Below are 15,292 nucleotides of genomic sequence, written 5' to 3' on the forward strand. Positions count from 1 at the left end.
GAGTTTTGAAAATTAGATCTTACTTAGTTGTCTTTTAAAATTAAAATTGAAAATTAAATTTTACAAACTAAGTTATGTAAACTAGATTTTACAAACTCAGTTTTGTAAGTTATTTTTGAAAATCAAAATTTACTTAGTTTTGAGATTTTTATTTGAAAGTTGTAAAACTATCTTTTATAAACTAAGTTTTTACAAGATTTGGATATTAAAAAGCTTTTACTTAATTTTAAAAGTTAAACTTGAACATTGGTTCTAACTTAGTGTTAAAAATTAATCATTAGATTCAAAACTTAATTTGAAAATTAGATTTTTACTTAAATTTTAAAAAGTTAAAAGCTAAATTGGATTCAGCAGTAAAGTTAACCTTACTTAGTTTTGAAAATCTTACTTTTATAAAATTATCTGTGTAAAACTTATGTTTGAAAAGTATGTTTCAAAACATAGTTATTTAAAAAAAAAACTTAGCAATTTTCACAAAAGTTAAAAGTTAAATTTTCTAGAAATAGTTTTTGAAAATGTTGAAAATTGGATTTTAAAATTAATTATTCTTTTGAAACCACCAGGATTTTAAAATTGAAACCACCAGGATTTTGAAATCTAGGTAAAATATTTTCATTAGGATTTTCAACATTTTGAATCTGCAACCACAAGGATTTTTATCTAGAGCCCCCAACTCTAAGATTTCGTCCAAAGTACTTAATCTGTTAAGACTTCACCTTGCCTAACTGTAGCTACGACTTTCCACCACCAAGGGTTACCTCCCCCTAGGGTGTCCACCTGTCTAGAATCCACTAGGGCTTTTACCTAAGAACACTTAAGACTTTCCTACAATCTCATTTACACTTATTAGACAACAAATAACCTTAACTTTGGACCCTTTGCTATAATTAAAACTTAAGTTCGATCGTCTGGTGTTTCCTGCACCAACATATATCATCTGTTTCGTCAAATAAGTACACCTCCTAGGTGTGACAAGAAGTATTATAATTGTTAATTGATTTGATTTTATAGTTAATTGATAAATAATCATTCTATTCTTCTATTTTTTATATCACTGCACCTAGATTATAAATAGGGATGTGTGGTAGAAATAATGGTGGCTAAAAGGCGAATACGCTCGCCCCCAGTGCCCCGCCAATTCGTCTTAGGACCAACACGGAGGAGGTAAATCATGGGTGGTTACTAGCCCGGCTACTAGCCTTTGGAATAGTGACTAACACATAAGGGAGACATTTTATCTCAGCTTTGCCGAGATTTCAACCCCAAACCTCATGGTGACAATACTTCATGCGCTAGTCACTAGACATTCTCGCTTTAATTTTCTATTCCTCTGCTATTAAATTATAATACTTATTAATATTAATATTTTAAAAAATTATTATCATATTATTTTTTAATTATAAACTATAATTTTATTAAAATTATTTATTTTTTCTCACACAATAATTACAGACCTATTTAACTATTAAGTAACCAACATTTGACCATCCTTGTCATACTCTTCTAGCATTGAGTATTAAAATAAATAAATCAAATTGATATGATGCCTTCATTGCATGGTATAATTTCTTGGTGGCCTTTTCAAAAGGAATGAAAAAAAAAATAGTTTCAGTTAATCTTAGTGACTCTTTTTAGGGTGATCAGATTAATTCTATAAAAAATTTTCATCAATCATCATAATAAATTAAAAAATGTACATGATGGATAACTCAAAAGTTCAGCATCCTTTTCAATAGAAATGAAGCTATCATGACATGTGATTTTCTAACACAAATCTTCCATTATTAAGTGATATAAATAAAAACAAATAATTTTAATGAAAGTTTAATTTAAAATTTTAAAAATATTAATAATTATTTTTTAATAATAAAAATAATAATTTTTTAAAAAATATTAATAAGAATTTTAATGGTTTTATGTGAAATGTTTGACTTAATTTTTAGTTCAAAATAAACATAAGGAATAAAATGTTAAATAATATGGTGTAATATGAAAATTTTCATATTAAATTTAAATTTTTTGAATATGTTTAAATCGAGACGCAAAAAAAAAAATTATAGTTAGCCAGATATAAGAATCATTAAATAAAATAATAAATAAAAAGGAAATTATTTGTATATTTAAATGTGTAATTTATATTTTTGTTTACTTTTAAATAAAAATAAATGGAAGGGAATTTATTATTTTAATAACATTAATTTTATTATTAATTTTTATTAGATTTTAAAAATATATTAATAGAGAGATAATTACGTGCATTTTGTATAAATTTAGATTTATTATTTTAACATTAATGGAGGCTAATATACGGTATAAATTTTAAAATTTCTTAACATTAATATAGATAAGCTTAAATTAATTTAACATTGATTTCATACCAATTATAAGATTACATTAATGATAAATTAAACATTTAAAAGATTGCAAATAATTTCCCTTTTATTTATTTTTTTATTTAATAATTATTATATCTTACTAATTATAAATTTTAATAATAAATTATAAATTTAAAGAATGCAAATAAGTTCCATTCATTCATTTTTTTTATTTAATGATCCTTATATGTTACCAACTATAGAATTTTTTTTTTGTGTATTTATAAGTGAGAATGGGCCAAGATTTACTACATATTGCAATACTAAACTTTCGCATCATGTTACTTCGTATTTTATGTCTGGTTTTTATTTCAATTGGTGGGGCACAAGCAAGGTCATGGAACAAGAAAGCTAAGCATTCGTTTAAAACCATTCAGGTCATTTTTAATATTTTTTATAAATTATAAATAATATTTTTATTAAAATTATTTATTTTTTGACAGACAATAACTGGAGATTTATTTGACTGTGTTGATATGTATAAGCAACCAGCATTTAACCATCCTTTGTTGAAAAATCACACTCTTCAGGTATTGAGCATTAAAAATATAAATCAAACTAATATTATGTTTTTTATTGCATTGTATAATTCATTCGGCCTTTAACTAGCCTAATAATCTTTGCAGTTAAAACCAAGCAATCTTCCAAAAGGAATGAAGCTTGCAAAATCTAAACCGGCTTCTTTTTATGGATTCAATGATACTTGTCCTTATGGTACTATTCTCATCCATCGTCCTTGGAAACAAGATTTAATTGAGTCTCAGATCTTGAAAAACCAATTTAGAGCACAAGTCGCAGCTGCTAACGACCAAATTAAAGGAAGCCATGTGAGTTATTATTATTTTTTATCACTTTTGTTATTATTATTATTATTATTTTAATTCAATATTTATAGAGTTCAAAGATAAATAATATTTGCATATACATAGTATGCAATAATTCAATCTGAAAGTGGTCCATTTTATGGAGCGTATGCAAAAATGGCGACATATAAGCTTCCAGATCTACAAGCCGATCAAACATCATCCAGCACTATATATCTTTTTGGCGATACAAAGGTTCCAGACAATGAACTCAATGTGATCCAGGCTGGTTGGCATGTAAGCTAATATAAAATATTTACTAATATTGTTTTATATCATCACTAATAGATATCTAATTTCACAGATGTCAACATCCTTGTACAATTCTAGTTATCCTCGATTTTTTACTTATTTGACCGTAAGTATAAATCTTTCATTTTTTATTATATATATATATATTCAATGTGCTGGTTTTGTTTGCGATAAAATATTTAATTATATATTTTCAGAGCGATGGGTATGAGACAGGATGTATAAATTTGCAATGTGCTAGTGCTGGTTTTGTTAGCACCACTAATATTTATGGACCTGGAAGTTTTATTCAGCAATTTTCTACTTATGGCGGTGAACAGAAATATCTATCCATACTAATCAGTAGGGTAATTTCTTTCTTTTTTTTTTAAATGTGTTTCTTTTTAATTTTTACTGAAGTTTAATCCTTATTAATAAATTGTATATTTTCATTTATAGGATAATAATACAGGAAATTGGTGGGTTACATATAATGATGAGCTACCACTTGGGTATTTCCCTAAGGAATTGCTTCCAAAGATGGATGATTATGCAGATGCAATGCAAATGGGTGGGCATGTTTACTCTCCCTCGAATGTGCCAAGTCCTCCGATGGGTAGTGGTCATCCAAGTAATGAAGGACGTAATAAAGCCGCTTATTTCATTCAAGTTCAGTTTGTGGATGAATCGAATAACTTGTTCGCTTTGAATGAAAATTATCTTGAAGCTAGAGTTGATATTGATGATTATTATAACATATCGGATAATCATTATGTAGATGATAAAGATAAATATGTTTTTGCTTATGGAGGAGCTGGAGGCTTCAAATAAGAGATATCAATCTTCTTCTGTGTAATAAATTATCCAAAGTTCATTAATAAATTTATATGAACTCTTTTTTTGCTATTGTTCCATATTGTTCAAGAAAAGTTTTTTAAGTTTAGATCTATGTTTTTTAAAAGGAATTATTTTAGCCCAAAATAAGCCACTGGCTAGATTCAAAATGGATTCTTATCATGCCCAAACCCGACCTTCCATTGTGATATCAACCATTCTTTATTGTCAGGATCCTTTTCCAAATGTAGAGATTCTCTCTTTTATATAGAGGAATTATGTATTCACATCTATAGATTATATTCAAATAAGAACTAGTGCATGTGCATCAATCTGTATTCTATGGATTCTTATGTTTTCTTCTTCCATTATCATCCTCATGTTTAGGGGTGAAGAAAATATAAGTTAAATTAAATTAATCAAATGAATCAATTTATTTTAAAAATCCAATTTGGTTAATTTGGAAAGCTATTTATTTTTTAAATTAACATCTTGGAGGATCGTCGTGCCTTAGTGGAAAGATACTCAAGCCATGTCTTGGAAAGATACTAAAAATATATAAAAGAATAAAATATTATGTTAATGAATTAAAATAAAATATATTTATAATTATTTAATAAATTAAGTTTCAAACTATATAAATTACAAACAGATTATTTTTATATTTAAATTTTTTTAAATAGATTTACTGATACATATAATTTTGTATCAAATTTCGTTATTACTCTGTATTTATTTTTATTTATAAAAAATAATTTATAAATTCTGTTTCTAATATATTTTAACTTCCATTTTATTTTTTTTATATATTATTTTTTTATTTAAGTGAAATAAATTACTAATTTTGTAGCAAATCTATTTTTGATTTATTAAAATTTGAAACTAATTTTTTTAGTTTATTATTGATATTAATTAGCTGGGATTGAATTTATTTTGTAGTTGCACCTTATATACACATTGAAAAAAAATAGTGATAGCTGTGTATCTATCTATCATTTTGTTATACAACGCTAAATATTAAATGCCAAAATTTGCATAGGCTTGAGTTTCAAAGATAATAACTTCCCGTGCTAGTGGTGTCAACTCAAGTAAAATGTTTTATATCGACTCTTTCAATATGATTCTTATTGTCAAGGGGATCATCTACAGTTTCAGTTTCCTGATTTATCTCTTTGTAGTGGTTATGGAGACGACCGTGTAAAGCGTCCGAGGTCAACATATGATATTTTGCCTCATTATTGTCATGGCAGCACTTTGCATCTGAAATGCTCATCCTAGTTTGGAAGACTGAGGCATCCAATTCTACTAGGTACATTACAAAACCTAAAAAAAATAACGACCAATATCCAAGTAAATTTCAAGGATGCACCAAACTTCACAGGTCAAAGTCTCAAATGGCATGCACAATATTATAGGAGTTGTCTGCAGCTGCTTGAGAAGGTTTTTGCAACAAGTAATTATCACAAGTTCCTCTAAAAAATGTCTTGCTTCTTTCATTTTGTCTTGGTTGCCTTCTTTTCATGTTTTTCTTGGTTGCCTTATAACGATGTTTAGTTTGGTCATAGTTTTCATTTCTGCTAAAGATTCATTTGGGTTCAATCTGAAAAGAATCTAACGTATAAATGGGTTCAGTCTACTGAAAGAAGGTAAGTTTCTAGTCTTTAGAAAAAGAATGTGATATACATCGATTTCATAATTCTATTTTCTAATATATATAAAAAGATTAACAAACTAATAGAATAACAATGTGTGTACATATATGTTGAATAAGTGTGAATGAAGAAGAGGTGGAAGAGAAGAAGTTTTATTGTGAATGAGATTTTAGTCCTACATTGGGAGTTTCAAGATATGTAAGTTTGTTTATATTGATTCATATACATTGTGGATGTGAATAAATGCATGGGGAGAAGTTCTCTCTCATGTGTGGGTGTGTAAGGGATACAAATCCAGGGCTTAAATTGCATTGAATCATGTTGACTTATGTGTAGGCATAACTTGTGTGTGTCGAATGTCGGACCAAATGAGGCAAAACAGAGTACCACTCAGTTCGCCGTGACCACCAGTGCTTGGTGGAGCTAGTGCACCGCCAGACCGTTATATCATGGGAAACAGACGACTCAAGTAAGTCTCGAAGCACAGCCGGAGGTGGGGGTGAATCTGTTTCAAGGAAACTGCGACTCTCGCAGGCCTCGGCTGATCTGTCCTCCTCTCGACTGACCTGCCGCTCGGTCGATCCGCCCTCTGCTCGGCCGATCCACCTGCTTAGCCGACCCGCCCTCTCAGTCGATCAGCCCTCCGCTTGGCCGACCCGCCCTCTTGGTCGATCCGCCCTCTTGGCCGACCTGCTCTCTCGGCTGATCCGCCCGCTCGGCAACACAGACTATCAGCTCAGCCGATCTTCTTACTCGGCAATTCTTCGGCTCATAGCAGAAATTAGCCCCTGCTGGCAGCTTGAGATTATCTGCTCAGGTCATCTCTACTGTAAATTGAATTTAATTCAGAGCAGTTAAATTCAGCTAATATATCTCCGACAACATATTGTTTGTGTCCAATAATATATTCATTATACATCAATAAGACAACATGAGAAAATAGATAAATCAACCAACCAAAGGAAGATATTTGATTAATCTTGGTATATACTACAAGGTCATATGCTTTTAACTAAGTAGAGCTTTTGCTAAATGTTTGAAATTTTTGGTCTTTTTATGTGCCAATAAAGAATAATAGGATCTTAATGATTTTACTAGTATTATGGACAACTAGTATGTGTATTATAGTATTGTTTGCCAAAGTATATCCAAAAATAGTGCTAACGATGTAATTTGTCTATCATTTTGTTACAGGCAACAAAATAAAACACTAACTCTAAAATACTAAATGTCAAAACTTACACACGCTTGAGTTTCAATAAAACTGAAAGTAAATTGCTGGAAGCCTGGAAGCAGAACAAAACATCTCAATTGATAATAACTTCCCATGTTGGTGGTGCTAGCTCTCATCAAATTCTTTCATCAATCTTTTTACCATTGTGACAAAAAGACGAATACACTCGTCCTCAACGCCCCCGTCAATCCGTACCAGAATCAATCCTTTCACCATGATTCTTATTGATGTGGCAGCACATTGGTAAATGCTCATCCTAGTTTTGACAAGTGTAGGCATTCAATTCTACTAAGTACATTATATAACTATAAAAATGTGACAAGACCTATATCCAAGTGAATTTGGTACGAGAAAAGTAAGTCATTTCTTCGTATACTACATTAATGCTATCTGATTCTATTATGCCGTTAAATACCAAACTCATTAAGTGATCTAACTCCGATTTATTGGGTTTCGGATTATTGAATGTGGATTAGATGCGTAGAACATTTTAACTTGATCTGTTATCATTGATGGGTTGATAACGGATACAGATCCTCTATATAAAGGATTAACTACGGATTATGTCGTTAAGATACCAAACTCGTTAAATGATCTAACTTCGGTTTATTGGGTTTAAGATTATTGAATGTGGATTAAAAGTGTAGAATTCTTTAGCTCGATCCGTTATCATTGATGAGTTAATAATGGATGCGGATTCTCTATATAAAGGATTGGTCCCCATTGGATTAGGACATTGATGTCATGAATAGCAAGTGTATGATTTATTGTCAAGTAATAAAATATTGATCCACGGGAAAGTAATAAAATATTGATCCACAGGAATTGTTGATTAAATACTAGATGAGGTTGCAAGGCTAGTTATCTAGACGGCCCAAGTTGTGTCCAATCAAGAGAGAAAGAGAGGAAAGAGAGAAAGGGGGAGAGAGAAAGCAAGTAATCACTCAGAGAAATTGGATTGGAGGAAAGATTCTATGATTCGGTTTTCCTATGATGATAGTTGATACTCTAAGTAATATTCACCTCCTTACCAACATGTTTACTTTCTTGTAGGGATTCTAACCAAATAAATGATACAAATCGGATTATACCAAAGAGTCTACCCCAAATTCAACGCTATTAGCAAAGAAGTAACACTAAAAAGTCCACATAAAGGGTTACCCATGTCACATGAGATCCCACGGTCTTATAATCAAGATTACTCACTCCACTTTTTAACCTCTAATTGGGGCAAACCCATAAACCCCTAGTTAGTTAATCCCTTGCAGTGAATTAGCTCCATTTGAAGGTGATAACTCTAAAAAATCCGCTTAAAGGGATGCCCCCTGTCACATGAGGTCTTGCGATCATACAACCTAGAGCATCTTCTTTACATGGTAACCAATCCTCCACATTCAATTCTATTCACAACTCACACAATCAATCAAGCAAGAACAAGAAGCAAACATCTCATAGAATAAGGAAATAAACAAATACATAGTTTACACGTCAACAATTACATCATAGTTACTCTCTACTCCTAGAATCCGATGATCTACTCCATGATAAGAGAAATACAACCAAAAGACAAAGAGAATAGCATTTACAATCCCCAAAACAGAAACAAGAGGAGAAGAATGTTTATTAATGCGATGTCAGTCTTCTCGGATGAAATCCTTGCTTGGATGGTGGACGGATCATCGAAATCGGCCATGGAAAATGCTCTCCTAGGGTTTCCTAAAAAGAGCAGAACCCTCCTCCTCTGGTTAAGGGTCTTCTTGGGCCTTTTATAGCCCTACCAACCATTAAAAATGGTTGGGAATGTTGGTGCAATCGACCTCCAGAGTTTTGATATTTTATAATATGTTTAATGGAGCTTGGTTAAGGTTGACTAGATGACTGCAAATAGTGTTGGTGCGGAAAGCATCCGACGATCGAACCTCAGTTTTGATAATGGCAAAGGGATTCAAAGTTTAGATTAATTGTTGTCTAACGTATTTGAATGAGTGTTTCAGGAAAGTCCTAACTGCGGTTAGGCAGGTGAAACCCCTAGGGGGTGGTAACCCTAGGTAAAGGAAAATCCTAGGGGACGGTAACCCTAGGTCATAAGGGGAGGTAACCATATGCGGAAAGTCTTGGCGGGTCGGAGCTTCGGGCAAAAATCCTAGGGGGCGGTAACCCTAGGTTGAAATCTTGGTGTCACGAACCGGGTGGAAGTCTAGACGGGTCGTGGACCGGATGTCCAGCATGAAGACCGGAAGCAACGGATGCTGAGCAAAAGTCCAGTCAATCTGGAGGATCGAACTAGCAAAGGTAAACTCTCCTGAGAGGAGTAGGTGAGGACACGTTCCCCGCAAAGGGAACAGTATGTGTCGGGTCGACCTAGGGTTTCCGGTCGGAAATCTAAAGTCAAACCCGGACAGTCCGGTGACTGTCAAATATTTATTTATCATATTTATTATGTGATAACTTTGTGTTGCAGGGTATTTTTAGGGACTAACGTATCTTGCAGGGACCAAAGTGCATTTTACACCTCGGATGAACAGTACCCGAGGCGGCTCCATAGAGCTTGGAGGCCCCTTAGGTACAAGGCGGAAGTTGTCTGCGGGAAGGAGTTGGAGGCGCCTCCATGGGATTTTTTTTCGCCTTTCATTTTTTCCCTCCAAAACTGTTTTCGAAAAATTCATTCTCATCTCTTCACCGCTCATTAGTATTGATAAAATATCGCATTTAGCAAAATTTGATATAATATTTTTTAATAATATTTTATTATTTTTTTTTCAAAATTTGTGAATTCCTATTTCTATTATTTTCCCGCACTACTAATCCAAAACCAAGTCTTGGAATAAGTTTTATTGTTTTTATTTTGCGAGATTCCTTCTTAATGGCCTACGAAGATGGATACAGTTCCACATGCCTACCACTTCTGTCCGGCGAGAATTTCAAATATTGGAAAGACCAGGTGGAGCACCAACTGAAGACCGAAGCAAAAATATGGACTATAGTCCATATTGGATTTATTCTCCCCACCGAAGAAGGTGTACCCATCACGTGTGACAAGTAGGATGCACAAACAATAAGAACATTAGAGTCAAATGCAAAAGCAACTTGTATTCTCCTATGCGGACTAACAAATTCAGATATTGATCAAGTTGGAAAGTTCAACAATGCTAAGAAGCTTTGGGAGAAATTGCTCAAGCTTTATGAGATCCCTTCATAGCCAGAAGATCAAATAGAACCTGAGTCCGAATCTGAATTTAAATCCCTAGAGTCAACCTACGAACCAAACTCAAAAGAATCAGTGCATACCGATTTCATAACACTGATGACCAAAGACGAGATATCTAAATCTGAGTCAGAATTTGAAATGGCAACAGTCAAGGGGGAGAATCCTATCATGTATCCTAAAGGTAAAATTATAAATTCAAATTTTAAATTTCACATAACTTGTTTCAAATGCAGGGAGAGAGGGCACTATAGAAACCAGTGCCCTACTCGTAAGACTCGGCCGACACAACCAGATAAGAAGGAGAACTCGATCCAGAAAGGAAAGAAGCACATTGAATGCTCCAAGTGCAAACGAATCGATCACTGCAAAAGACAATGTCCAGAAAGAAGACCCAAGGATCTAGGGGAAGAAATCAAGGTAAGCGAATTTACATTACATGAAAATCTAGTTTTTGCAACGCATGTTATTCCCCTACCTAAATCTGCTTGTTCTAATATAGATTTCTCTAGAAAATTAGATATGCATGCTAATTATACAACGAATAGAGTTAATTCAAACCTAAACAAGAATAACTCAAAATTGTTTAATAAATGCCAGAAATTAGCTTTTAGAAAATTAGAGAAACAAAGTAATATCTTAAAAGATAAAATCGATAAATTAGAAAAGATTATTAATAATTTAACTAATCCACAAAATCTAGACTTGGGTTACAAGTCTAAGGTAAAACTTAAACACTATAAACCAAGCTATAATCAAGTACCTTTTAATTATAATCTAAACTTAAATTAAACTAAATCTAATCTAACTTAATTAGATCTAAACTAAATCAAACTTAAATTTGTTAACTTAACTAATAAACGTGCTCGGTAATTTCTTTTTGGACATAAGTTTGATTTACACTTGTCCAGTTAAACTTAGGGGTTTTCAAAAAGAAAATTAAATATATAATTTCTTTGAGAGGTTCTGTCTAGGAAGGGGTGAATGATCTCATACCCAAGAAGGTCTAGTGCCTCGCCACGACCTTGGAACCAATCTTTGAAATATGTATTTAATTGACTAGTTGGAAACCTAAGTTTAACTCAAATGTAAATTAATCCTTAGAAATAATTTAAATCAAAGATAACTATCTCACAAATCAAATTAAGATTCTCTGATTGATAACGTAGGATCGGGAGAGATAGATCTAGGATAAACCTAATAAATCAACCTAATTAACTAGATAATATATATAAAAAAATCCTTTTAAAAATTATTCTAAAAATCCTTTTCAAAATAATATTAAAAATCCTTTAAAAATTATTTTCAAAATCCTTTTAAAAATTATTTTAAAAATCCTTTAAAAATTATTTTAAAAATCCTTTAAAAATTTTTATTTTAAAAATCCTTTAAAAAGTATTTTAAAAATCCTTTCAAAAGTATTTTAAAAATCCTTTAAAAATTATTTTAAAAATCCTTTAAAAAATTTACTTTAAAAATTCTTTAAAAAGTATTTTAAAAATCTTTTAAAAGTTATTTTAAAAATTCTTTTAAAATATATTTTAAAAACCCTTTAAAAATTATTTTAAAAATCCTTTAAAAAATTATTTTAAAAAATCCTTTAAAAAAATATTTTAAAAATCCTTTAAAAATTAATTTTAAAAATTCTTTGAAAAATTATTTTAAAATATTTTTAAAAATCTTTGAAAAATCAGTTAAAATCATTTAAAATCATTTTAAAAATTCTTTTAAAAATCTTTTAAAAACCATTTTAAAAATATTTTAAAAAATCATTTTAAAAATCCTTTAAAAATTATTTTAAAAATCTTTTAAAAACCCTTTAAAAATATTTTAAAAATCATTTTAAATTAAAATCATTTAAAAATCTTTTAAAAATCATTTTAAAAATATTTTTAAAATCATTTTAAAAATCTTTTTAAAATCATTTTAAAAAATATTTTTAAAAATCTTTTAAAAATCATTTTAAAAATCCTTTAAAAAAACATTTTAAAAAACATTTTAAAAATCTTTTAAAAAACCCCTTAAAAATCATTTTAAAAATTCTTTAAAAATCTTTTTAAATCTTTTAAAAATCCTTTAAAAAACATTTAAAAATCATTTTAAAAATCTTTTAAAAATCATTTGAAAAAACATTTGAAAAACTTATTTAAAAATTATTTCAAAGTCATTTAAAAAATCATTTGAGAAACTTAGTTTCAAAATTATTTAAAAAATTCTTTAAAGAATTCAATATCTTTAAATATTCCCATCTCACACTCACTAATAAGCTCAACTTGCTTGATAACCTAGAATGGATAAAACGAAAAATTAGGTAAATTATTTCTTGCTTTTAAACTTTTATATTTTAAATGTTTGAACTCTAGGACCCAAAAATTTACTAAGGCATTAATTAATGGGGAGTGAGTGGAGTCAAGGTAAGTTTCTTGTTTTAAACTTACTTTCAAAATAAAATTTTAAATTTTTTGAGTATTTGCTAAGTGTTTTTCTCAAAAGCTAAGTGTTTTTCAAAAACTTTGTTTTTAAAAATAACAATTATTGTCAAAAGTTTTTAAAGACAAATTCACTTTCACTTAGCTAAGTATTTTTCTAACCTAGTTATTAATCAATTTATAAAGGATGAGATTTTTTTTCAAATTTATGCCAAATGTTTTTGAGCTAAACTTTTCAAGCTAAGGTCATTCATCACTTTATCATTTTTACTTTTACTCTCTCATTCTTGATATATGGCAAAGGGGGAGAGTATGAAGAAATTCAAAGAAAAATTCATAAATTAAAAGAAATCTTTTTTAAGGGGGAGCTTCTATTAAGGGGGAGTTTTATATGTGCTTATGCTTTATTTATGCTTGTGCTTAGTTATGTTTATCTTTATTGCATTTTTTACTTAACTTTGAATTTCGGTTGTCATAATCAAAAAGGGAGAGATTGTTGATGCGGAAAGCATCCGAGATCGAACCTCAGTTTTGATAATGGCAAAGGAATTCAAAGTTAAGATTAATTATTGTCTAACGTACTTGAATGAGTGTTTCAGGAAAGTTCTAAATGCGGTTAGGCAAGTGAAAACCATAAGGGGTGGTAACCCTAGGTAAAGGAAAACCTTAGGGGGCAGTAACCCTAGGTCATAGGGGGAGGTAACCCTATACGGAAAGTCTTAGCGAGTTAGAGGTTTGGGCAAAAATCCTAGAGGGCGGTAACCCTAGGTTGAAATCCTGGTGTCGCGAACCGGGTGGAAGTCTGGACGGGTCGTGGACTGAACGTCCAGCATGAAGACCAGAAGTAACGGATGCTGAGCAAAAGTCCAGTAGATCTAGAGAATCGAACTAGCAAAGGTAAACTCTCTTGAGAGGAGTAGGTGAGGACGTGTTCCCCGCAGAGGGAACAGTAGGCGTCGGGTCGACCTAGGGTTTCTGGTCGAAAATTTGAAGTCAGACCCGAACAGTCCGGTGACTGTCAAATATTCATTTATCATATTTATTATGTGCTAACTTTGTGCTGCAGGATATTTTTGGGGACTAACATATCTTGTAGGGACCAAAGTGCATTTTACACCTCGGATGAATAGTACCCGAGGCGCCTCCATGGATCTTGGAGGTGCCTCAGGTACAAGGTGGAAGCTGTCTGTGGGAAGGAGCTGGAGGCACCTCCATGGGACTTAGAGGTGCCTTGGAACGCTGCTTGGAGGCGCCTTGGAGTGGCGTTGGAGGCGCCTTCAGGTGGATAACGGGCAGCGAGCAGAGGCTTATCGCAGAGTTGATTTCGGGATATGATTTCAGGTTGGAGGCGCCTTGGACACCCTATATAAGAGAGTCTCGACCAACAGCTAGAGACAATAGATTCTAAGCTATTCTTCTGCTACAAGCTGCTAACGAGACGATCCCAAAGTGCTGCAACAACATCCCGACAACCCGGAGCTTCAGTTTTCAGTATTTTGTTGTCAGTATAAAGTTTCTTTACTGGTTTTACATTGTACTTAGTTCGTAATAACATTTTCCGAGCTTATAGTTGTTTCCCACTGAAAATGATCAACGATCGCGGACTTTGGAGTAGGAGTCGCCACAGGCTCCGAACCAAGTAACCAACTTGTGTTAGCGTTTGTTCTTTTCCTTTCCACTGCGTTTATTTACTCGATACGTTTTAAATCGAACGAAATAGCCACGAGCGCTATTCACCCCCCCCCCCTCTAGCGCTTCTCGATCCAACAAATAGTGAGTAGTCTACCAAGTCATTACAAGTGGTGAGTAGTCTACCGAGTTACTGTAAGTGGTGAGTAATCTATCGAGTGACTGCAAGTGGTGAGTAGTCTATCGAGTGACTGCAAGGGGTGAGTAGTCTACCAAGTGACTAGCAAGTCCAAGCAGGTTAAAGTGACCTGATGCTTGACAAGAGAAAAATCCTAGGGGAGGTATCCTTAGGTAATGAAAGTCCTAGTAAATGAAGCTAGGCCCTAGTGAATGAAGCTAGGTGATGAAAGTCCTGGTTAGTGAAGCTAGGCAGTGGAAAGTCCTAGTGAGTGAAACTAAGTGATGAAAGTCCTAGTAAATGAAAATCATAGGGGGTAACCCTAGGTAGTGAGAAGTCTTGGAGGAGTAAACTTCAAGTATGTGTGACCGAATAGTTTCTGGTCAACATCACAATGTTAACCAAACGAACAAATTTTGGTAACCCTAAGTATAGTTTTACCAATACTATTTTGCATTACTATTATTATTGTTGTGTTAATTTATTATTATAGGAAAAGTATTAGTGGATCAGGCGATCAAACATTGAGCAAAGAAAGTCTAAACAAGTCTGGAGAACCAGATGTTTGGTAGGTGAGTGATGTAAGCTCCTGAGGGAGTGCGGTGAGGTCGTGTCCTGGTAGGGACAAACCTTAAGAGTTGATCCAACTGAAGAAACCAATG

At 32.1% G+C, this 15,292-nt stretch overlaps 1 protein-coding gene across 1 annotated transcript; it reads left to right on the top strand.

The window, feature by feature from the left end:
• Positions 1 to 2,608: 2,608 nt before the first annotated feature.
• LOC122044213 lies at positions 2,609 to 4,300 on the top strand. Its single transcript, XM_042604741.1, has 7 exons — positions 2,609 to 2,752; positions 2,819 to 2,905; positions 3,002 to 3,202; positions 3,305 to 3,475; positions 3,543 to 3,596; positions 3,688 to 3,837; positions 3,929 to 4,300. Exons 1-7 carry the CDS (start codon positions 2,609 to 2,611, stop codon positions 4,298 to 4,300), a joined length of 1,179 nt encoding a protein of 392 aa, XP_042460675.1.
• Positions 4,301 to 15,292: the final 10,992 nt, after the last annotated feature.

Source organism: Zingiber officinale, chromosome 2A (genome assembly GCF_018446385.1).
Source record: "Zingiber officinale cultivar Zhangliang chromosome 2A, Zo_v1.1, whole genome shotgun sequence".
Lineage (NCBI taxonomy): Eukaryota > Viridiplantae > Streptophyta > Magnoliopsida > Zingiberales > Zingiberaceae > Zingiber > Zingiber officinale.

Coding starts and splice junctions, on each gene's coding strand:
- LOC122044213 (XM_042604741.1), top strand. CDS start 2,609: ATGGGCCAAGATTTACTACATATTGCAATACTAAACTTTCGCATCATG. Junction 2,753..2,818: donor ATTCGTTTAAAACCATTCAG/GTCATTTTTAAT, acceptor ATTTTTTGACAG/ACAATAACTGGAGATTTATT. Junction 3,476..3,542: donor TGATCCAGGCTGGTTGGCAT/GTAAGCTAATAT, acceptor CTAATTTCACAG/ATGTCAACATCCTTGTACAA.